Source organism: Physeter macrocephalus, unplaced genomic scaffold (genome assembly GCF_002837175.3).
Source record: "Physeter macrocephalus isolate SW-GA unplaced genomic scaffold, ASM283717v5 random_100, whole genome shotgun sequence".
NCBI classification, from domain to species: Eukaryota; Metazoa; Chordata; class Mammalia; order Artiodactyla; family Physeteridae; genus Physeter; species Physeter macrocephalus.
Window position 1 is genome coordinate 65,079 of NW_021145382.1, and position 22,679 is coordinate 87,757.

At 54.1% G+C, this 22,679-nt stretch overlaps 1 protein-coding gene across 2 annotated transcripts in view; it reads left to right on the plus strand.

Annotated features, from left to right (window-relative positions):
* Positions 1-22,679, plus strand: part of ASB2 (ankyrin repeat and SOCS box containing 2) — a 53,588-nt gene that overhangs the window by 6,046 nt on the left and 24,863 nt on the right. For both annotated transcript variants that reach the window (XR_003678220.2, XM_007104676.4), the window contains exons 2-6: positions 8,000-8,276; positions 15,270-15,368; positions 18,450-18,616; positions 19,443-19,598; positions 21,645-21,890. Coding sequence is in view for 1 of the 2 variants with exons in the window: in XM_007104676.4 (XP_007104738.1) it covers positions 8,071-8,276; positions 15,270-15,368; positions 18,450-18,616; positions 19,443-19,598; positions 21,645-21,890 (874 nt within the window). In the remaining variant the exon portion in view is untranslated. The remainder of the gene's footprint in view (positions 1-7,999; positions 8,277-15,269; positions 15,369-18,449; positions 18,617-19,442; positions 19,599-21,644; positions 21,891-22,679) is intronic.

The window sequence follows — 22,679 nt, forward strand, 5'->3', positions numbered from 1 at the left end:
ATTTGAACTCAGGCAGTCGGACACCTGTGGTCACGCCCTCTACCACGCACAGTGTCTTCTCATAATAGCTGTGCTTCCAAGGTTCGACCTAATCATTCATTCACCTGCCCATCCAACATTTATTAAGTACCTACTGTGTACCTGGCCTTGGGTATGTCCTGGGGTTATGGCACAAATGTGATACAGGCTTGCTCTGTGGAAGTTTCCAGACTCTCTAGGGAGCCAGGCCCACAAGTGGGCAGTCAGAGCACTAGAACGTCAGGGGTGCCCTTGGAGGCAGCTCTGGATGCCTCAGCCGTCAGATCAGGGAGGCTTCCTGGTGGAGGAGCTGCGTGAACCGCGTCTGGAAGGGTGACTAGCCAGGGGATGAGGCCAGGAGGAAAGGGAAGGCAGATGAGCGGAGGACAGGAAGCCTCTTGTCTGGGCTCTCACTCCTGACTCAAGTCCCCAGCGGAAGGGGAGCTTGATACCCTGGAGGGTGACCGCCAGTCCCTTTCCTGCCCCCAACCCTCCCAGCCACACCTCCCACCCCCAGTTTCTGATAAAACATCCAGGAAGCCACTCTTCCCGTCGCAGGCCCCCAAACGGCTACAGAGACCCCACCGCAGCTCCCAGGCAGACCCTGGCTGTCAGAGAGCCTGGATTTGCAGAGAGGGGAAGGAACTTGAGTAAGAAGGACCACTTTTCAAATGCTGTTATTTAGTCCTCACTCCAGTCCTGCAAGGGTCCATGTTTCTATGCCCATTTCACAGATGTAAAAACTGAGGCCCAACTTAGAAGAGCACTGGCTGTGGATGGACCAGGCACTGTTCTGAGTGCTTTACTGTGTCAACTCAAGGAGCCCCGTCACAGCCACTGTTATTCCCATTTTACAGCTGCCCTGGGAGAGGTGGGGGCTCCCCTGGAGCCAGAATTTGGGGCCCCACAAAGGAGGCAAAAGAGGAGCCCCTGGAAGCCTCAGGGTTGGCTCCAGTCTCCTCTGTTCCAAGCTGGCCTTGGATCAGCCACTCTCGACCACCGCTCCCTCTGGAGGCCTCTGGCTCCACTGACAGGGCCCACTACACTCTCGCTTTCCCTGGGGAAGGCCTATTTTAAAATCCCAATCAGCCTCCCAGAGGATCCCTTGAGACCACTGGCCTCTCTCCAGGACTCAGGCCCAGAAGGTAGACTAGCCCCCGGGCTGAGGCCTCAGAAATCAAGCTGGACAGCATGAAGATGAGGAGAAACTGAGGGCAAGAGAGGGGCAGGGCATCTCCCAGGGTCTCACCTCCTCAGCCCTGCCCTCACTCTGCCATGACATAGGTACTCTTTCAGGCCCATTTTACAGGTGGAGAAATTGAGCTTCTAAGAGGTCACAGAGCTGATAACCAGCAAAGCTGTGATTTGAACCCGGCCAAGCTGACCCCATCTGCTGCTTCTTTTCTTTTTTTTTTTCATTTTTTGGCCGTGCAGCGTGGCCCGCGGGAACTTAGTTCACCGACCAGGGGTCAAACCTGTGCCCCCTGCAGTGGACACGTGGAGTCTCAACCACTGGACTGCCAAGGAAGTCCCCCATAGGCTGCTTCCTAATTGCCCCCTCATGCTAAGGCTGAGCAGTCCCACCTGCCAGTGTCCCTGGCAGCAGCCCTAGCCTGTAATTGCACAGGCCCAATGACGGGGAAGTAGCCTGGTATCACACACTTCCTTACCAACGGCCAGGCCCGGCGCTAGGCCTGTCCGTGCTTGAACCTCTTAATTCTACCACCACCTCCTTAACAACGGTACTTACCAGGGTCTCCGTTTTGAACAGGAGGATTCTAAAGATGGGGACTTACTCGAAGCCCCTCAAAGGCTAAGGATCTCAGTGAGAAAATCAAGAGATGTCCGACCCCACAGTGAGGGTAGGGAAGTTCTTCTCCCTCAAGGTCCCTTCAAGGTCAACCTCCATCTGTGGGAACCCACCATGGTCCCCACCACGCAGGTGCCGGGTTGGGTGAGGATGGCTATATTACCCCTGCCTGCTCAGAACCCCTGTGAGTGTCACTTACTTGGATTGGTGTCCCTGGAATTCCCAGAAGGAGCACTGGATTTGAGGTAGGAAGCTTGGGCTCCAAATCCATACTTTCCAGCTGCCTGTCCTCATGCAAACCTTTCCCTTCCCCTTTCTGAATCTAATTGCCTCGTCTATCAAATGGGATCAATCATGTAGGGGCATCAAGTCTTTTTGAAAAGAGAGAGGATGCATAAGAATTAATAAGTTAATTCAACAAAAAAAGTTCTTACTTTCTAAGGCTGTTATCAGGGCAATGCCATGGAATAAGTGACAAAAGGGAAAGTCTCTGGACGCTGTCTGATCCATGGGGGAGGGCCTGGGGAGTCTGGAATTAGCTGCGGGAGATGGCGGTTCCAGGTAACCATCACCTGGCTGTCCTCGCCTCCCTTAGGAATCTGGTCAAGGAAGCGGTGCTTGCTGGAGCCGGGTGCCGTCCGGGTACCTCTGAGCTACCCATACCAGGCTGCCGGGCCAATGCTGCCATAGGGTGAGGGGCTGGAGGGCTCCCCTCCCAGCTGCCTGCACTTGACCAGCACATGTATATGGCTGCTTCAACATGGTGAAGTGGGTTGTCTCATTCCCATTTTTACTGATAAAGGAACGGAGACCCAGAAGGGGAAGTGATTTGACCAAGGTCACATAGCTAGTAAGTTGCAGAATTGAAACTAGACCTAGGGTTCCTGACACTCAGATCTGAGATCCTTCCATTCCTGCTCGGTTCGCTATTCCCCCATGACCAATGCTAAGCTCTATACATATGGTGGACCTGTTGAAGTGACCATAAGGGACCCCCAGGGACAGAGAGTTTGGTGTTCACTAGCACAGAGCTAACCAAACATCTCAATGAGTTGTAGAAGCTTTAGAAGTGGAAGAACCCTTGGAAACTTTCTAGCCAAAACCCTCTTTTTGCAATGAGAAAACTGGGGCCCAGAGAGGGACAGGCATGTGGCTGAGGTCACACAGCACTTTAGCATCAACTTGGAGACTATAACCCAGGTCCCCGACTCTTAGTCCAGTGCTCTTCCCCCTCGCCCCCGGCCTGGATCAGATGCCCTCAGGCGAGGGCACCCCGACGCTGGGCAGGCACTGGGCATCGGCACTTCCAGTCAGGGTAGCACCACATGAACGAGCCTCTGCCTTGTGCCAGGTGGGGGTAGAGCCAAACTCCAGCCCCGGAAAAGCCAAGGCAGGGACCTCAGGCCCAGGGAAGCAGAGAAGGGATGGGAAGCAGGGCCTGGGTCAGCTGCGGGTGGGGACCACCTGGCTGCACAGTGCCCCCTTCCAGGATGGAAGGGATGGAGGGCAGGTTCTAATCCATCCCGCCATATAACAGATGGAAAAACTGAGAGCCTGAGAGAGAAAGAGAGATGCTCGTGGCTGAGCTGGGACGTGAACCCGCAAGCCTCTTCACTGCCAGTCTTGGGCTCCTTACACAATAAACAAAACTGAGGTTGTCGGTGCTGCAAAATAATAATAATGGTAATAATAATAATAATAGTACCCCAAACCTTAGGCACAAAGTGATTTTGAGGTCAGAATGCCCCTTTTCCCTCCCCTAGTATGGAGCACAGAGCAGCTACCTGACAGTTGATGTGGAGCTGTGGTTCTCAGCACTGGCTACCTACAAAAATGGTCAAGGAAGCCTTGAACGTTGCAGTGCTTGGCCGCCAGCCCTGGAGGCTTTGAGCTCATGGTCTCGGGTGGGACTAGAGCCCTGGCATGTTTTTAAGACTCTCAGTCAGGCCTAAGAACCATGCTTTAAGATGATTTTTGACTGCATATAACAAAAAATCCACCTAACATTGGCTTAAAACGTAAGGATCTTCAGTCTTTACCTAATAAGCAGGCCAGGATGGGCAGACCCAGCACTGGTTCTGCAGCTCAACAATATAATGTAGGACTCAGGAGACCTGTCATTCACTCCGTCAAACTCACTGTTGCGACGCTGTCCCTCTCATGGTTATAAGATAGCTGCCACCACTCCAAGCAGCACGTCCTCCAGCACAAAGCAGGGGTGTGGACGAGGAGTCATTTTCTTCACTGCTTTCTCTTTTATTAGGAAAAGGAAAGTCCTTCCTGGGAGACCCCAGCAGAATTTCCTTTATGTCTCTTTGGACAAAACCAGGCTACATGCCTACCCCTAAATTAGTCACCGGCCAAGGGGGTGAGATTGTCCCAATTGTCTTGGAACAGTCATGCTTCATCCATGGAAGAGGACACACTGCTGCCTGAACAAAGCCACGTTCTGCCTTCAGAGAAATTGGGAGAAATGGCCGTCGGGTGGGCAGTCAAGAGGGTCCGCCGAGCCCTACGATAGTGGAGACATACAGCCACCCGCACAGTAAACTTGAACCAGGCATTCTCCCCTCGTAAGGCGTTGGCCTTGGGAAGACGACCCAGGGTCAAGTCCACACATGAACTACTGACCACAGCCCAGAAGGAGAAGTTCTAGCAGCAGAATGCTCCTTGGAAGAAACTGGGTAGGCTTCCTGGAAGAGGAGGCACTTGCTCTGGGCCTTGAGGAATGGGAAGGAGTTCTTAAAATGCAGGAAGAAGGGAGATGTGTCCAGCACAGCTCAAGCAAGGGCACTGGGGTAGGAACCACGGTTGGGTTGGGGGAGAGGTGTGCCCTCGCCTTCCTTGGAAAGTCAGGGGTGCAGAGGAAGAGGGTGAAGGGAGCGTGGGGACTGGATTTTGAAGAGGTGGAAGGCCAAGGCAAGGCGTGCAGGCTTTATTCTGTCAGGCAGAGGAAGGGCTTGGTGAAGTGTGGGGTGTGGGGCTGGGAGACCACCATGAAGGCCACTGCTGAGGCCGAACAGGAGGAAGTCGAGGCCTGAACCAGGCAGAATCAGTGGGGAGAAGCAGGTGGAGGGGAGTGGCACCAGGAAGGCTGAGCCAGGGCGCAGGACCGTCGTCCCCAGACGCCCTCGGGCTGCTCATCTGCTGCCTTCGGAGCTGCAGCCTCGTCTAGCTGTGCTTGGAAAACCCAGATTTGTTTGATAATCACAGCTCTCATTTGCTAGTGGCTTACAGAGCAGTAGGTGGTACTCTTGGGGCTGTGACAGGGGTGAGATGGAAGGATATCTACCAAGGGTTCAGCCCATGTCAGATCCCACCCCTCGCCCGGCTCCCACCCCAGCTGGGTGCCCCCTCCGCTTGTGCTTTATGGCTGGCCCTCCTGCCAAGCGGGGGTTCCCAGTCACCCGTGGAGCCCTTCGAAGAAGTGTGATGCTCAGGCCACGCTCCCAGAGATTCTGACTTAATGGGTCTGAGACGGGGCCCAAACACCAATCCTTTTTAGAACCAGTTTTCTATTCTTTTAAGTAGATGTGTTACTGTGGTATAAGGTACAGAAATGTACAGATCATACCTGAACAGCTCCAGGGAGTCTTACAAAGGGAACCAACCAACCATGTAACCACTTAGATCAAGAAATACAGCGTGACTGGCCCCCCTCGTGTTCCCTCCCACTTAGTAACCCCCAAAGGTAACCACTCTCCCCACTTCTACCACCATAAGTTAGTTTTGCCTGTTCTTGAACTTTATCCAGATCGAATCTTGTATGTATGTTCTTTATCATCTGACTTCTTCTGCTCACTCAGGTTTGTGAGATGCATCCTGTTATCGTGTGTAGTGGCCGTTTGACTCTTTCAGTGGTGCCTACTATCCATCACATGACTATACCACAGGGCAGTAATCCATGCAAATGCTGATAGACATTTGGGGAGTTTCCATTGGGGTTTATTTTGAATAACGCTTCTCTGAATTATTCTCAAACTTGTCTTTTGGTGAACACATGTACACCTGTCTTGGGCATAGAGACTGGAGTGGGATTTGGGGGTCACGTGACATGTATATGTTCAGCATTAGCAAATGCCATCCCATGTTGACACTTCTGCCACGAGTGCGGAGCATTCTGGGTGCTCCACTTCCTCTCCAACACTTGCCATTTCCCATCTTTTTCACTTGAGCCATTCTGGTGGGTGTATAGTGGTATTGCATTGGGGTCTTAACCTGAATTCTGCCCACTTAGGAAGTTAAGCACCCTTACGCTTGGTGGTTGGCCTTTTATTTATTTATTTATTTTTATTTTTCATTTATTTTTATTTATTATTATTTTTTTTTTGCGGTACGCGGGCCTCTCACTGCTGTGGCCTCTCCCGTTGCGGAGCACAGGCTCCGGACGCGCAGGCTCAGCGGCCATGGCTCACGGGCCCAGCCGCTCCGCGGCACACGGGATCCTCCCAGACCGGGGCACGAACCCGTATCTCCTGCATCGGCAGGCAGACTCTCAACCACTGCGCCACCAGGGAAGCTCAGCGGCCATGGCTCACGGGCCCAGCCGCTCCGCGGCACGTGGGATCCTCCCGGACCGGGGCACGAACCCGTGTCCCCTGCATCGGCAGGCGGACTCTCAGCCACTGCGCCACCAGGGAAGCCCTGGTGGTTGGCCTTTTAGATGTCCTCTCTGTGAAGTGCCTGGCCTAGTCTTTTGGGTATTGGTTAACTAGACCCCAAGAATACTATATGACAAAGCACCCCCAACAAGCATTTATTCTCGTGCTCTGGAGCTGCAGGTCGATAGGCTGATCTAGGCCAGGCCAGGCTGGGCTACTCAGCTTGGGCTACTCAGCTTCAGGCTGCAGGCCCACTGGACAGAGCTCCTCTGTGCAGGTTGGGCTATGGCTGCCCCAGGTGGGTTCACTCCGGGGCCCAGCTAAAGGGCAACGGCTCCAAGGGGGAGTCCTGGCGATGGCAGAAGAGCAAGTGCCACTGCACCCGCGCATGTCAAGTGGCTGCTTTATCATGTCCACTAACATTCATCGGCCAGAGCAAGTTACACGGTCAAGCCCAATCTCAGTGGGGAAGGAAGGGGCAACATGCTGCCTCCAGGGGAAAGGGGAGGGTGAATATTTGCCGAGCAAACCGAATTACAGCACTGGTATTCTGGATGTTTTTGAAAAGATCTCAAGTGACTCTAATCTTCAGTCAGGGCTCAGAATCACTGACCTACAGTCGCACTGCATGTCAGCCAGTCAAAATGAGAATCAGGCTTAGCTGATTTTACTTCATTTCCTAAAAGCAGTTGACTCAACCAAAGTCCATTTCTCCTTAAGGCAATTTTTTAAAGAAGGCAGTCCCTGGAATTACGCGGCAAATGATTTTGACAATCAGTTTTAACTAGATCACGTGATTCATCTCTAAGAATCTCAACTCTAGCACAAGGCAGAGAAATGCGTGGGTAGGGTGTTGTTGGATGATTGGAAGGAAGGGATGTGGGCACGGTTGTGTAATCTCCTTGAGGGCAGGGATTCTGTCTCCTGGGATCGTGTCGTTGTATCACCAGTGCTTAGAAGAGTGTCAGACATAGAAGAGGTGCTCAGTAAATAATCTCCCAGCTGATGATGCATGCACACGGGTATAGATAGGCTGCCTGGAATGGAAAAATGAATGGTGGATGAGTGGATGGTTGGTTGAATATATAGATGTATAGATGGATGGATGGATAAATGGATGGGTGGTGGATAGACAGATACATCTGAGGGTGAATAATGGAGAGACGGGTGGATGGTTGGATGACTGGCTAGACGGATGAGTGGATGGATAGGAGCATGGATGTTGGATGGATGATTAGCTGGTTGGACAGCTGGATGGCTCAGTGAACAGATGGCAGGGTGAATGGATAAATGAGTGGGTGGGTGGACAGCTGGATGCGTGGGACGATGAACAATTGGACAGACGGGGGGGCTGGTTGGACGGGTAGATAGATAGGCTGGTGGAGTGGTGAATAGATGAGTGGGTGGATGGATGTGTAGATGATTGGGGGGGTTGGGTGGATCATATGACAAGATGAATGGATGACAACTGATCGTGCGATTGCCACAAGAAAGCACAGCCTTCCCTGTGTGTAAACATAGCTACCTTGCAGAACTCTTAGTGACCAGGGTGGCTTTGCTCTCCTCACAGGCTTTTCTGCTTTGATGCTCGCTCCTCCCCACTGAGTGTCTTCTGGAGGCCGAGGTGAGAGGTGGAAGAGGATGGCCACGGAGATCAGTGCTCGGGGCAGACAGCGTGCCATTGGTCAAGAGGAGTACAACCTGTATAGCAGCCTGAGCGAGGACGAGCTGGTCCAGATGGCCATAGAGCAGAGCCTGGCCGACAAGACTCGGGGCCCAGCCGCCACTGAGGCTGCTGTGTCCACACGTGTCAACCGCGAACCCGCGCATTTCTACCCGTGGACCAGGTGAGCGAGGGGAGGCCGGATGGGGCGTCCGTCAGGCACAGATCCCAAACACTGTTAATCCGAGACCAAATTATCCTGGTCTCTAAGATGCATTTTCACACTGTAATGACTTACATTTTTTATCTAAACTTACGGAGCTCTGAAGGTGCCAAGTACCACCTTGGGTGCTGTACACACTTTGCCTCATTTTATCCTCTTAAGGACCTTCTAGGAGGCTCTCTGCTAGAGTCCCATTTTACAGATGAGGAAACTGAAGCTCAGGGCTGAGTAACTAGTCCACGGTCACACAGCTAGCAAACAGTGGTGCAGAGATTGGAGCGATCTGATTCCAGAGCCCACGGCTTGGGCCTTGTACCACTGGCTTTATGTTTGGATGCAAAGGAACTGACGTTCTGAATCTGGCCAGGGCTGCCAACCCTTTCTATGCCATCTGCCTGGCAAAACGTGTCTGAGAAGCAATGACATCTGCCCAGCAAAACCATCCTGCCTCCTGTTCCAGCTCCCCATCTCAGCATGACCTCATCATCCCATTAGCAGGACCATCTACAGCAGTACCATGTCGCACCAGTAGAAATATGACACGGGTCACAACTGCAGTTCCACGGATGCAATTTTGAATTGTGTGACCTTGGGCAAGTCGCTTAACCTCTCTGAACCTCAAACAATAATAGTCATAACAGCAGCAACAATAAACAGACTTTTTCCGATGTCCAGAGCCAGTCGACACGGGTGAAGGTGGGTGACGGTACATCTTGGCCCTGTGCCCTGATGAAACCTACCAGGGTGTTCCCCAAGTGACTTTGGCCCTTCCAAGGCTGGACCACTTCTGCCAGGAAGGCTGGGCAAAGGCCTGGGATGCCCATCACTCAGGAGCCCCCTCCCTAAAGGGGAAGGCAGGCAACCTCCTTGGGCAGCTGGAAGGAATATGAAGGCTCCAGGTTACTGAGCTGGCCACAAGGACATCCCATCCTGAGACCCAATCTGAAAAACAGAAGCCCAGCGCCAAGGACTCATGGTGGCTGATGGTCTAGAGACCCTGGTTCCTGTTTTGGCCAGTTCAGCCTAAGTCAGACCACAGGTTCCTCTTTCTCAGAGGGATCAGATAGAGAGAAGAGCAAGTTCCCTCCAACCTGGCCTGCAGCACGAGCCATACGTCCTGGGGCCTCTGCAGCCTTCTCCCCAGCATGGGAACCCCCTCCAGGAGTCCTGTAGACACTTGAAAACATTAGAACTGGGCCCTGACCTCCTCCTTCCTCTAGTGGTAAGGAAGTGGAGGCCCAATGTGGGGTGTAAACATTTACCCTGAGAAAGAAAGCTCTCAAGCAGCAGAGAAAGGACTTATCTAAGGCCATGCGGCCCTCACCCAAGATCCAGGCACAGTCATGCAGGGCAGGAGGATACAACCTGCATCTCCTCCCTCTTGATGTGACCTGAAACCTCCTTAGGCTCTGTTCTGCCCTTTCATCTCTGAAAGGAGGCTGGGTTGGGCCCTGCTAGGGAAGCAACTCCCTTTCATGTGATTGTTAATCAAATTCTCCTCCTCCTCCACATGCCCAGCCCACAGGCATTCACTTGATCCTGACAAAAGCCACGCAAGGTGGATGTTTCTGTGCCCATTTTACGTATGACAAAACGCGCGCCCAGCAGGGCCAGGGACTGAACCAAGGTCTGTCCCACCCTGAAGTTCAGACACTTGACCAGCTCTGTTGATTCTGCAAAAGCCTCTCTCTATTTCCCGCCCCTCGTCCACCTTGAAGAGGCTTCTCCCCGCAGAGATTTAGGGTCCCCCAAACAAGAGACACACACGGATTTGTGTCCACACTCAGACATGGTGTTACAGTAAGTGTGGGGCCCAGTAGAGTCCTTGTCCACTTTTATCCCCAAATAGCATAGTGTTCATCTAAGTAGACCCACAGCAGGTGTAGAAAGCGGACATCACATATGTCCCCAGAGGCTCCACTTGGCCAGCTCCGCCTCCTTTTGGACCAGCTTCCCAGGTCAAGCAAGTTGCTCTCTTACTTTCCTGGCTGTTTCTTTCACTGCCCTGACTACAACGGTTTCTATGTATTTATTTCTGCCATTAACCCGTGAACTCCTTGAAGGCAGGGGCCTCAGCCGTCTTCCTTCCTGTGAGGCCTCATGTCTAGCACACAGGGCCTGACCCATGGCAACACCTCATAGCTCTTTGTGAACAGATGAACGGGTGAATGAGTGAGGAGGCGGCAGACCAGAGTGGAAACAGAAGTGGGTTGGGAGGTCTGGCTCCTTCTTCTGCCACCTACTGGCTGTGTGTCCTTAGGCAAGGTACTTGACTTTTCTGAGCCCCAGCAGCCTTATGCCTAAAATGGCAATAACAAAAACTTGCCCAGGCCTACTCTGCAGTATTCTTATGAAAAGCTAATCAGATGAGGTGGGTGCTCTCCCACATCCTGCAGCCTGAACAACTTCGCTCCACTTCCTCCCCAAGGACCCTGAATGCCCATCTCAAGGCTGCCTCTGTATCGTGGGCAAGCTTTTGTGTCACCCTAGGAAGGCATTGCCCGCCCTCCTGAGAGTGTCCCCAGTGACACTGTGTGACCTCCTTGGGGACAGGGAACAGATATTACTCACTCTTGTATCCTCAGTACCTGGCAAAGAGCCTGGATCATTGTAGATGCCCAGTGAATGTTTTTAGGCAAATCAATGCATTTTTAAAAAATATTCATTTATTTGGCTGTGCCGGGTCTTAGTTGCGGCATGCGGGATCTAGTTCCCTGACCAGGGATCGAACCCGGGCCCCCTGCATTGGGAGCGCGGAGTCTTAACTGCTGGACCACCAGGGAAGTCCCTGCATTTTGAATCCAATAAAATTCTCTAGAAATATAATTTATTGTCATCAGCTTGTGACCAAAATGGCAAACGTGGACGTAAAGGTCAAGCGGGTCTTTGGGATCCTAGAAATGAAAGTCAGCTCAGCATCCCAGAGAAAATATAATATTCCCTTTTAGAGTCATTTTCCAACTTGTTCCTCTCCCACCACAAGGTAAGGGGTGAAGTCTGAACATGTATGAGGATCACTTTCCAAGCCTTGGCCCGCTGAGGGCCTCCTGAAAGGCAGATCATCGTCCCATCCGGTGGAGAAGTAGGGTTCATGCACTCATGAAACAGGGAACCCATGGGAACCAAAATAGCAGTCTGAGTGGGTTCAGCAAGCTGAGTCTTCCAGTCTTTAAACTTCTGCATTTTATTTAAGGTTAAATTTCTAAGAAGAAAAAGGAAGAAAGCACGAAGCAGGAACTTGCTTGGGCTGACGTGTGCACAGCTGCAAACAATTCAAATAAGCCACCTACACTTAACTGTACACTTACGAAGTGCCAGGTGCCTTCCCTGCACCTGGATGTGTATCAGGCCTGGTTCCTGTTCTCCCTAAGCTTTCAGTCTAATGAGGGCAAAGGCCCAGAGGTACATAATCATCCAACAGGATGGATGCAGCAAAGAGGCTTGCTTCGGTGTCAGAGGGACACAGGAAGGGTTGATCTACTTCTTAGTCAAGGAGGTGGGCTTTGCCGGATTAATAGGAGTTTGCCAAACAGGCTAGAGGAAGCAAACCTCTTTGGGCCTCAGTTTCCTCATCTGCAAAAGGGAGCCAATTTCGCCTCCTTCACAAAGTGGACTAGAGGATGAAATGAGATGACTTGTGCCATGTGCCTATCCTAAGACTTGGTACATAGCAAGCTCTCCATGAATCTTAGCCATGGATGGGAAGGCAGAAGTTGCTGCAGCTTGGAATCCATGTTCTCTACATGTGAGTCCTCTCAGGCCGGCCCAGAAAGGATGGATTGGCCAGTGAGTGAGGGGGAAACAGAACTCTCCTGGGGGGAACGGGCGTGGAGGGGGCAGTCCTGTGTGAGCTCTTCCTCTCTCCAGCCAAGAGGGCAGGGGGCTGGTTCTCCAGGAATTTGAGGTCTTGGCATACAACCACACAGCACCAAGATCACCGTTCGGGACACTATCCCTACAAAGGCTTTTGTTTGCTTGTTTTGTTTCATTCATTTAAATTTATCAAGCGCCTACGGTGCCAGGCCCTGTACTCATGACACCTGGGCTCGACAGGGTTCGTGTGAGGACCAGACGGGAGAGCGGGTATAGGATGCTGCTCGGTGGCAGGCACGGGGAGACTCTCGTATTTGCCAGCTCCCTCTGTTATTAAGACGCCTGCTTGCCACCCGCGTTCAGCCAGGTCCAGGCCAACTCAACACCCCTCCTGGGGCTGGCCTGGGCTTCTCATTAACTCAGACAGGGCCCACTGAGAAGTCAGGGAGCCTTGTCATCACAGCCCTGGTCCCCACTCTCACCGAGCCTGACCTGTGTCTGAAGCCGGGACCAGCTGGCCTCCAGGACAGGGCTGTTGGGAGCTGGTGATGGTGACATGCTACCGACCCCGACCTGCCCGCCCACACAAAGGACGTGGGGCCCTACCTGGGCCCCTTCCAGGGCATGACCTGTGCCCGCATCCTGCCAGCTTCCTCTCTCCTCTGATGACTCAGCCCTAGTGGTTTTCTCTGCTGGAAATTTCCCTGCTCTGGACCTGAGGTGAAAAGGGGCCTCTAGCCTTGATCAGAAAGAGCACGGAACCCAGTGAGCGGCCTGGCTCCCCTTCCGGCTCTGAGCACTATGCTGCCTGCCCCTAAAGCCTAGTTAACACGCCAATTTCAGAGCTCCCAGAGCGAGTCCTCCTGCCTTTCTCCCAGCCCCTCCCTTGCGGCCCCTCGCCACCCCCCGCCCCCCCGGACCCCGTGAGGATCAACAAAAAGAAGTATGCCATTGATCTGCGCCCCCAGGCCCTAGCACAGGGTGTGCAACCAGCAGGAGCTGGGAAATTCTTGTTGACTGTTCCTCCTCTGCACGTGGGACCAATACACCATCCAGGTGGCAGGGAGGGTAGAAAGGAGGCGAGGCCATGCCCCAGCGTGAGGGGATGTCACCGTCGCCATCTCGCTGCCGTCCCCGCCAGCCTCACCGTTCCGTTGCTGCTGTTATTATTATACCATCAGAGATATGTCCTAATTTTAGGGTGGTGGGTAGGTTTTCATCAATGAGTTTTACCTGGCTAAAAACATTCTAACAACATAAAGTGATGGGAGGCCACACATGGATCAATGATAAGAGTGACTGGCTCCCCAGGGCCATGTAGAGATAGAAGCCCAGGGCTTTGTCAGACCACAGGGCTGGGGGCTGCTCGGGTGGGCCCGGCCTCAGGCTGCTTCCATCTCGCCCAGCATCCTCCGCTTTTCAGGGCCGGGAGCAAGTGCCGATAATGACACAGAACAGCAGCTCTCAGGGCCGGGGAAAAGGGGCCCTGGCAGGACCAGTCTCTGCACCCCCCTCCCCAGGATGTGGTCCGAGATCTGTATGGCATCCTGAGTTTCCACGTGAGTTCATTGCAGTGAAGGCTCCACGGCAACCACAGCAGCGAGGGAACCCCTGGTCTGGTCTTGCCTCCTCATTTTGCAAAGGAGGAAACTGAGGCACAGAGAGGGGCGGGGGCTTGTTCCCAGTTTCAGGGCCTGTCAGCGTGGCGGCCTGAGAGCCAGAGAAGGGACAAAGGGGCGGGAGACACCAAGCCTCTGGAGGAGGGAATACGGGTCACAGGAGTCGACTCTGCAGCTGCGTGTGGCCCTGGGGCCGTTTCCCTCCTCTCGGAGCCTCGGGCTCTGAGTCTAGGAAAGGCGGCGGCATTGGCACCCGCTCCAGCATTCACGGCATCACGTTCGGCCTCACTGCCCGGGAGCAGGTGGGGGAGAAGGGAGGTGGAAGGTGGCGACCTTGGTGCAGCAGGTGAAGGGGGCTGGCATCCTTCCCGTCTCTCTCTGCTCCCTCCCTTTCCCTGTGCCCCGGCCTGGCTGAGGGTGTCCACAAAATCTGCAGGGCCTCAGGGTCACAGTTCCAGCACCTCCGCGGCCCACGCGATGCCGGTCACCTGTAGCAACATCCTTCCCAATCCCGCAGGGGACCCCGCAGAGGGGCGCAGGAGACCAGGCCGGGTCCGCTGGGGTGTCTGTTGCACCGGGGTCCCCAACCCGCTGGAGGAGGGGCCAGCGTGTCCTGTTCCCATTCCAGCTCCAACCAATCCAGATCCGTGCAGTGGCCACCTCCCCTCCTTTCACCCCTCCTGTCCTCACAACAGCCCAGTGGGGTGGGAAAACTGAGACTCAGAGAGACGAAATAATGATGCAATGAATGGTGGACACGTGTGGAGCCCTGTGCCTGGCCCTCTGGTAAGCACTTTACGCCATTCACGCACTCAGGCCTCACCAGACTAAGTCCCAGAGAAGATGCACCTGTTCGAGGTCACACAGCCAGGGAGTGCCAGAGCCTGGATTTGAACCCGTGTCACTCTGACTCCAAGCCCTGACTCCGATGAACTTCTTCGTGCATCCTTTTGCTCTACCCTTTGTACTGCTGGTTCCCGACCCTGGGACAGCAGGACCCTCTAACGAGGAGCCAGTGAGGTGAGGGTGGGAGCACAGACCTGGCTTGGGGCCCCAGCTTTGTTCTCCTAGCCCCCCACCCTGGTGACTCTCTTGTCCATCTCTGTGGGGACCCAGGCTGGCCCGCCCTGGGACTGAGCCCCTTTCATCCTGGGACCTGCTGCTGACTACTCCTCACATCCTCCTGGGTGAAGAATGTCACCTTGCTTCATATCTGCCTCCTGCGTGGTTGGCTGGGGAGGGGGACCTTCGGGGGTGGGGTGAGGTTAACCTCATTGTTGTCTTATATGGTCATTTAAATCTCCCAGGGCTTCCTCCAAGGGCCAAAAATAATCTGGAGACACAGCAGCTGTGTCCAGCGCACAGGGAGGACCCGGCCATCTGCTTTGGTTCAGAGCCCTGTGTCTGTCTGTCAGTCTCTCCCCCTCGCTCTCCCTCCATCCTCGTTCCTGCCTCCGGCCATGACCCGCTTCTCATATGCAGAGTATTTTTCCCTCTTTCACTCCTGCCCTGCACCCTCCAGGTCCGCTGTGTCTCCTGAGAGCGCCCCGACCTCAGCCCCCAAGGGCCTGTTCCAGGAGGTTATGCAGAAATACAACCGCAGCAAGTCCTCCCAGCTGGCGTAAGTGCACCCCCCACCCCCGCGCGGGCCCCCAGACCATCCAAGCTCATTCTCCTCCAAACTGGGGTTGGGGTGCGGGGATGGGAAGCAGTCCCACGGCCCCCAGGAAGAGGGGTGCTCTGGAGGGACTCCCAGGAACACCCCTCCCTGGTGTGTCCCCCTGAGACCCAGCAGCTCCTGCTGAGCTGGGCTTGGTGGTCGCAGGCTCCATCCTCTAGGAACTGCCAGCCAGGCTGAGCTTGTGATTAACCTCTCAGTTCCCCCAGAATGGGCCCTGCATGCTGGAGTAGCCCCGTAGGGCTCTGAACCTGGGGACCCGGCGAGAGGGGGACTGGGGAGACGGCCCTAGTACTCCAGGGGCTCAGAGGTGAGGCCGATGAGCCAGCCCCCCATTCTGTGTCACTTTCCCGCATGCCATCACCGTGGGTCTATCTGAGCACACCCACGACACCCATACACACAAGTTTTGGTTTGCTTTGTTGCCTTTATTTATTAAGTGCCAGGTGCTAAAACCAAAAGATAATCCGAGCTGCAGGAAGGGCTCTGTTTGCCTGGCACCAGGGTGCTGGGCTAGGTGAGTCCTTGTTTCCTTCTCTGCTCGACCCTCGAAGCAGCTAAAAGCAAAAAAGCGGTCCCATCGCTGGAGCCCCTATTTCCTTGATCGGTTACGTTGTGGGGAGGAGACAACTGGCCCATGTTTTGTTTCTTCTTCCCAGCCCTTTTCAAGCCCTGCCACCCCTCTCTTCCTTGGTGCTGCAGGTAGGATTTTGACAGTCTGGAAAAGCGAGACCCAGGTTCTGGTCTCAGTGCAGCTGCCACTTCCTGTGAGACAGCCCGTGAGTCGCTGGCCCTCTCTGAGTCTCCCTTCTCCGTAGAGAAGGTTGCAGAGGACAGAGTGGCCTCCAGGGTCCTGTCCAGCTCCTCGGTCTCTGGGGGTCTGATACCCGCAGCAGTTCCCCCAGCCCTGGGGCGGGCACTTTGGCTGAGCTCCTACAGAAGCTGGCGCTGTGTGTGTCTGAGCGCTCCAGGGTCCTTGCACCACAGCTGGACGAGGCCCAAGCTGAGCGGTGCGTCCTGAGAATGTTCTCATGACACCGCACACCCGCCGAGGCCACAAGAACAGCCAGCCCTCCTCCCTTCCACTTCAGCCGGGCCCCACAGGAGACCTTCCAGGAGAGACAGGACACCTACCCCACTGGGGCTTTTCCTGACACCAACCGGGGCTGCTCTGGCCGCTCGTAAGCAGAACTCATCAAGGTGGCAGTGATGGCGTTGATAGGGACTTCAGGGCTTATCTGGTCAGTTACCCATCGTCCTTGCTGGGTTGTCCTTAACCGGCATCTGTGCTCTGAAGCTATTAATAACCAGAGAGGCTGAGAGTCAGGAGGAAGTGCCGCTCTTGCTGGAGCAGTGAGCAGCTGGGAGGGTGAAGGGGCTGGCCCTGGAGACACTCTGGGCCTATCGTGGCCACTGACAGGGACGACGGCCCTGGGACAAGGCCAGCCGCCGGTCTCACCTCCTCCATCAGGGAAATGGGACCACTTATGCAGCTCATTCCCCAAGAGTGGACCCACAGCAGTCTGTCGTCCTCACTGACTCTCCAAGGATGGGGGAAGCCAGCTCAGTGCATGAATGAATGAATGAATGAATGAATGAATGAACGAACGAACGAAGTGGCTTGGATGAGCCAAGCTAAGAAGTTATCTTCCACGTTAGCCCTGAAATCTTTTTCACATTCAGAAGTTTTAAATTGTGAAGGTGTCAAGCGCATTAATCCTTCAGGTACTTAAATCATTCAGCAGCTGAAAGTTCTAGAGGTGAGGAGAAGGGTCTGGAGAAAGGAAAGGGGTTGGAAAGACCCCAGAGAGATGCTCGCCGTACAGAGCCCCCCTCTGAAGGGTCTGTGCCTTTGTCTCAGTGCAAACAGGTCCCGAAGGTGGAGGTGCTTGGTAAGCTCTGGAGCGCTATGTTCAGGGAAGGAGTCTAATTATCACTAAAGCCTCCTGTGGGGTCAGTTATCCATCCCTTTGGGGGTCCGACACTGGAAGCCCGAATCTTCCTGGGAGAAATGGTATAGTAGGTGCAGCCACTGAAAGCTGCAGGGACAGAGGGGTCCCCTAATTCTCTTTTGGCCACCAAGGAGCTCTGTTTAAAAGGGACCCTTGGTTTCCATCGGTGGAAGTGAATGAGCTGGCCATGTTTCTAGTAGTTTCCCAATGTGGTGCCCAACTTGGAGATAAAGGCATGGAAACACTCCAGGCCCAAGGATGCTCACAGGGGGACGGGACGCGGGCAAAGCCCGATCCAGAGCCCTCACATTTATTATCATAGGCCAGTGTGTCCTCCAAAGGCTCAAAGGAGGCCATTGCAAAGACTGTTTTGAAAGAGATATAAATAAAATCCCCAAAGAAACAAGCAAAACTAACAGGGAAGAGGCTGTCTTTTTGGAAACAGAAGGAATGAAGGAGTGAAATAATTGTCGGGGTTCTTAAATTCTGAATCCTTCCTTCCTCCCTCCCTCCCTTCCTTTCATATTCTCTCTCTCTCTCTTTCTTTCAAGCCACAAGTATTTATTAAGTACCTATTATGGACCAGCCACTGAGCTGGGCCGTGGGAACCAACTCTTAAGGGATAAAAGAAAGACACGGGCCCTGTGGTCTTGGAGCTCATAGCCCAGTGGGGGAGACAGACAGTGGGCAAACAGTCAAAGACACGTAAAAGCCAGTGGTTAGCTGAGGGCTTAGGACGGGAGGCAGGGAGAGGCTGACCCGGGCAGGCAGGCTGAGGAAGCCGTGATGGCGCTGAGAGTCGGAGAGGCCAAGGTCAGGGCCGAGGTCGGGGCAGAGTTCCCAGGGCACGCCCATGTGGGTTAGGAAAAATTATTCTCCTTATTGAGAGGACACGGCTGCAGGGACTGCGCACCTGTCCCAGAGCAGCAGGGGCAAGCAGGACTGTGCGAGGCCACAGCCAGCCCCACTCCTGGTGGCCAGCAGGCCCCGCTTTCCTTCTGGGAGAAAGGCCACCGGGCCCTGCCTCTGCCTGCCCCCGTCCTGAGGAATGACCTGCGCCTTGCTCTCACAGGCCCGTGGACCCTGTGCTGAGGGCCATCAAGGAAGGCGATGAAGAGGCCTTGAAGGCAATGATCAAGGCGGGGAAGAACCTCGCAGAGCCCAACAAGGAGGGCTGGCTGCCGCTGCACGAGGCGGCCTACTACGGCCAGCTGAGCTGCCTGATGGCACTGCATCAAGGTGAGGCGCTGGGCTCTGTGCGCAGCCACAGGTGGGAATGGGACGCACGGGCAAGGGCACTTTCCTCGCGGGGCTTTGCCTCACCACAACCATGGTGAAGGGGGCAAGGCAAAGTTACCGCCCCTCTTGCAGAGTTAAAGTCATCAAGTTGGAAGCAAGGAAGTGCTTCCCCGCCCATCCTGCCACCTCTCCAGGCCTCCCAGGACAGGAGGGTCTAATTCCTAGAAAAGGAATGAGGGAAGGCTGGCTTGTGGGAGAGCCACTGCCAGCTTGTTCGAGAATGTTCCAGGGGCTGATGTGGTGTGGAAAATACCGCAGCTGTGCCTGTGCCCTGCCAAGGCCGTCTCCAGCAGCTGCGAGACCCTGGGCAAATCATGCCTCCTCTCTGAGCCTCGGCTCTCCCCGAGGCCAGATGTGGATGGGTAACACCTGCAGGCAGGAGTTCCCTCTGCTCTCAAGAAGCACGGACCCCAGGCAGCCCACCACACTCCAGGGCAGAAGCGACTACATGAGACTGACTTCTGGCAGTGGCTGGTGGGAGTGTAAGGGAAGGACAGGGTCATTCGGAGAAGGAGGGGGTTCAACCAGGGAAGGCTTCCCAGAGGAGGTGGCACCTGAGCTGGGTTAATATGACCGAGAAGCTGAAACAGCCCTGTGAAAGTGACTGAACCCAAGGCCAAGGGGATGAAGGCAGTGTGGATGGTAAATGCAGGTGGAGGCCACTCACATCTGTCCCTGGAACTGGGAGGAAATTGGGACCACCCCTGTGTTGGAGGGGGAGGTGGGTAACTTCGTCCTTTTGAATTTCCTGGTCTATCCTCCCCAGCATACCCGGCAGTCATTGACCAGCGCACCCTGCAGGAGGAAACGGCCCTTTACCTGGCGACATGCAGGGGACACCTGGACTGCCTCCAGTCCCTGCTGCAGGCTGGGGCTGAGCCCGACATCTCCAACAAGGCCCGAGAGACACCACTCTACAAAGGTGAGCCCACTGGGGTGGGCTTCCCCGAGGGAGGGTCCAGAAACTAGGTGGGCAATGGGGAGGATTGCTTGCAAAGTGTACAACTCCCCCAAGGGGGTCTACTTTGATGGTGCAGCCTCGTTCAGACGTATAACTTACATAGTTGAACCATTCGTTCGTGCATATATTCAGTCAACATTTCCCAAGTCCTCCCATGGGCCAGGCACGCTGAGAGCCCTGAGATGAAAAGATAACGGTCCGTGCCCACGTGCTCTCCCCATCCGGTGGGCGTCGATTCGCAGATGATGTAATAGTCAGCTACTGGCATTGAAGAGCTTGGCACAAGGCACCTGGGAACATTGGGGAGGGGCCCTGGTGTGGAAGAGGGCATCCGCAGGAGGGGGTCCCAGAGCTGAGCCTGAATGGGAGGGATTTACCAGCTGGACAAGCAAGGGGAACAGCACAGGCAAAAGCAAAGAGGCGTGAGAGGGAATCTGTACCTCCGGGATGTTCGAGAAAAGGAAACGCTCCTGGCTTACTCAATACATCATCCAAGGACATTCACTGGCTGCCCTGGCAGTACCCAGGGTCAAAATCCGAATACTCAGGACAGCTGGTATTTATTGAGTGCTTACTACGTACCAGGCTCTGTTCTTTTTTCTAACCCTCATATCCATCCACGTACGAGGTAGGCAATGCTAGTATCCCATTTTACGGATGAGGCCCTAAGGCACAGAGAAGTGACATGGGGCAGCCAGGATCACACAGCCAGCAAGGGCAGATCTGGGATCCAAACTCCGCGAGCTGGATGCCAGCACCACACTCTGAACTGCTCCACGATCAAGTGTTTAGTTCACGCCTATACGCTTAAGCAATCAGCTTTGGGTCTTGCAAAAATGATAGGACCTTTACACTTGGAAAAACTACAGAAATCGCCAATTTCCCCTGTGTCTGGTATCCAGCACCTGGAACATTCCATAGGCAGCAGGAACCAGGTCCACTGCAGACCGGTGGTGGAAGTGTCTTCCCTAGAACTCAAGTCCCCCGGGCACTGGAGCCATCACCTGGGGCCTCAGCTGTCCCAGAGAGAGCGCCCAATATGCTGGGTGACTCGCAGCTGAAGCCTGAGCCCTGGTCCTGCATGAGCTCCACTGTGTGTCAAGCTCTACCCCAGAGCCTTCGTAGGCTACCTCACTCCACCCTCCCACGGTATCCTCTCGGGAAGGTTCCATTTTCTGTGCTTTACAGGTGAGGAAACCAAGCCCGGGGTCCTGTTTGAAACACTACACAGGCAGCCCCCCTTCCTTCTCACCACCCCCTCTGACTGACTCAGAGAAGCTTCCAGGGATGGTTAATTTGGACAAGCGCTCATCCTCCCTGGTAATAGCTCTGCCAGCGCTAAGGCTGCATTTCGGGCCTAGAGCAAGATAAGGCTTATAAGGGAGGTTTGAGCAGACTCAGAAGATAAATTTTAGCCCAAATTAAGTGAGTAGCTTTTGAGGAGGTGTTTTGAGCAGGACTATGGCACTGCCCTCCTCCCCCCCTTTCTGGCCTCGTGGAGGACCGAAGCAGGTAACACTGGAAAGGGAGATGAGGTAGGGGCATTCCAGAACCTTCCAGGGGACAGAGACTCCAGAACTGGACTACCTGGATTTGAATCCCATCTCTGCCACTTACTATCTGTGTGACCTTGGGCAAGTCACTTAACTTCTCTGTGCCTCACTTTTCTCATCTGTGAAAGGGAATAACACTACATCCTTTAAGGGTGGTTGGGAGAACTAAATTAGTTAATTCTGTGAAGTGCTTAGAATAGAGTGCCTGGCACATAACCAGTGCCAGACACATATCAGCAAATATTAATTCTGATTAGTATTACTATTACTTTTAGTTGTATATCCCAGGTTTATGCAGAGACTGAAACTCAGTACAGATCCAGTAGATATTTGTTGAGTGAATCCACTTATGGCTGATGAGTGAATGGGTAGATGGACAAACGAATGAATGAAGTCTTGGCTGGCCAGGTCCTGCCGGGGCCCCGCTGACCATCTCGCTTCTCCCTGGGCACAGCCTGTGAACGCAAGAACGTGGAGGCGGTGAGGATTCTGGTGCAGTACAACGCGGACACGAACCACCGCTGTAACCGAGGCTGGACGGCTCTGCACGAGTCTGTTGCTCGCAATGACCTGGAGGTCATGGAGATCCTGGTGAGCAGAGGTGCTAAGGTGGAAGCCAAGAATGCCTATGGCATCACCCCCTTGTTCGTGGCCGCCCAGAGTGGGCAGCTGGAGGCACTGAGGTTCCTGGTCAAACACGGTGAGTGCTAGGGTCCCTGGGTCATGGAGTTCCCAAGGGGCATAGCTGGGAAGGACCTCAGAGATCAACTCTAAGGGAAGGCAAGTTTAGGGGTCCTCTATGGATATACTCTGACTGAGGGATGCTATCTTCTGGGAGTACTGTGTTGAGAAGGATTCTGAGGCTGTTTCTAGGCTCAGCCGGAAATGTGTTGAGCTCCACCAGTGATCCCTGCAATTAGGCACAAACTCGGAGTGGAGTGGCACACGTGCCATATATTAGCCATCTCTAACCTAGCCCAACAACCTCATTTTACAAATGAGGAATCTGAGACCCAGAAAGAGGAAGAGACTTATCTATCTATGGTCACGGGGCAAATTAGTGATAGAACTAGCCAGAATCTTAGTCTCCCGACACCCTAACCACTTTTCTTTCTATCATGGCCAGAAGGAACTTCAGACAACATTTAGGTCACCTCCTCACTTTATAGGTGATGAAACCAAGGACCAGAATAGGAAAATGATTTGTCCAAGGTCTCACGGAAAATTAGTGGCAGAACTGGGGTTTGAGCCCTGGTCTTTGCACTCTTTGCCTCTGAAAAATCTTTGTTCACCTAATGGGACAAAATAAAATAATATTGCCTGAAATATCGTGTCCCAGTAGCAGAAGACTCCAAGACTTTGGTAGACATTCTTTTTTTTTTTGCGGTACGCGGGCCTCTCACTGTTGTGGCCTCTCCCGCTGCGGAGCGCAGGCTCCGGACGCGCAGGCTCAGCGGCCACGGCTCACGGGCCCAGCCGCTCCGCGGCA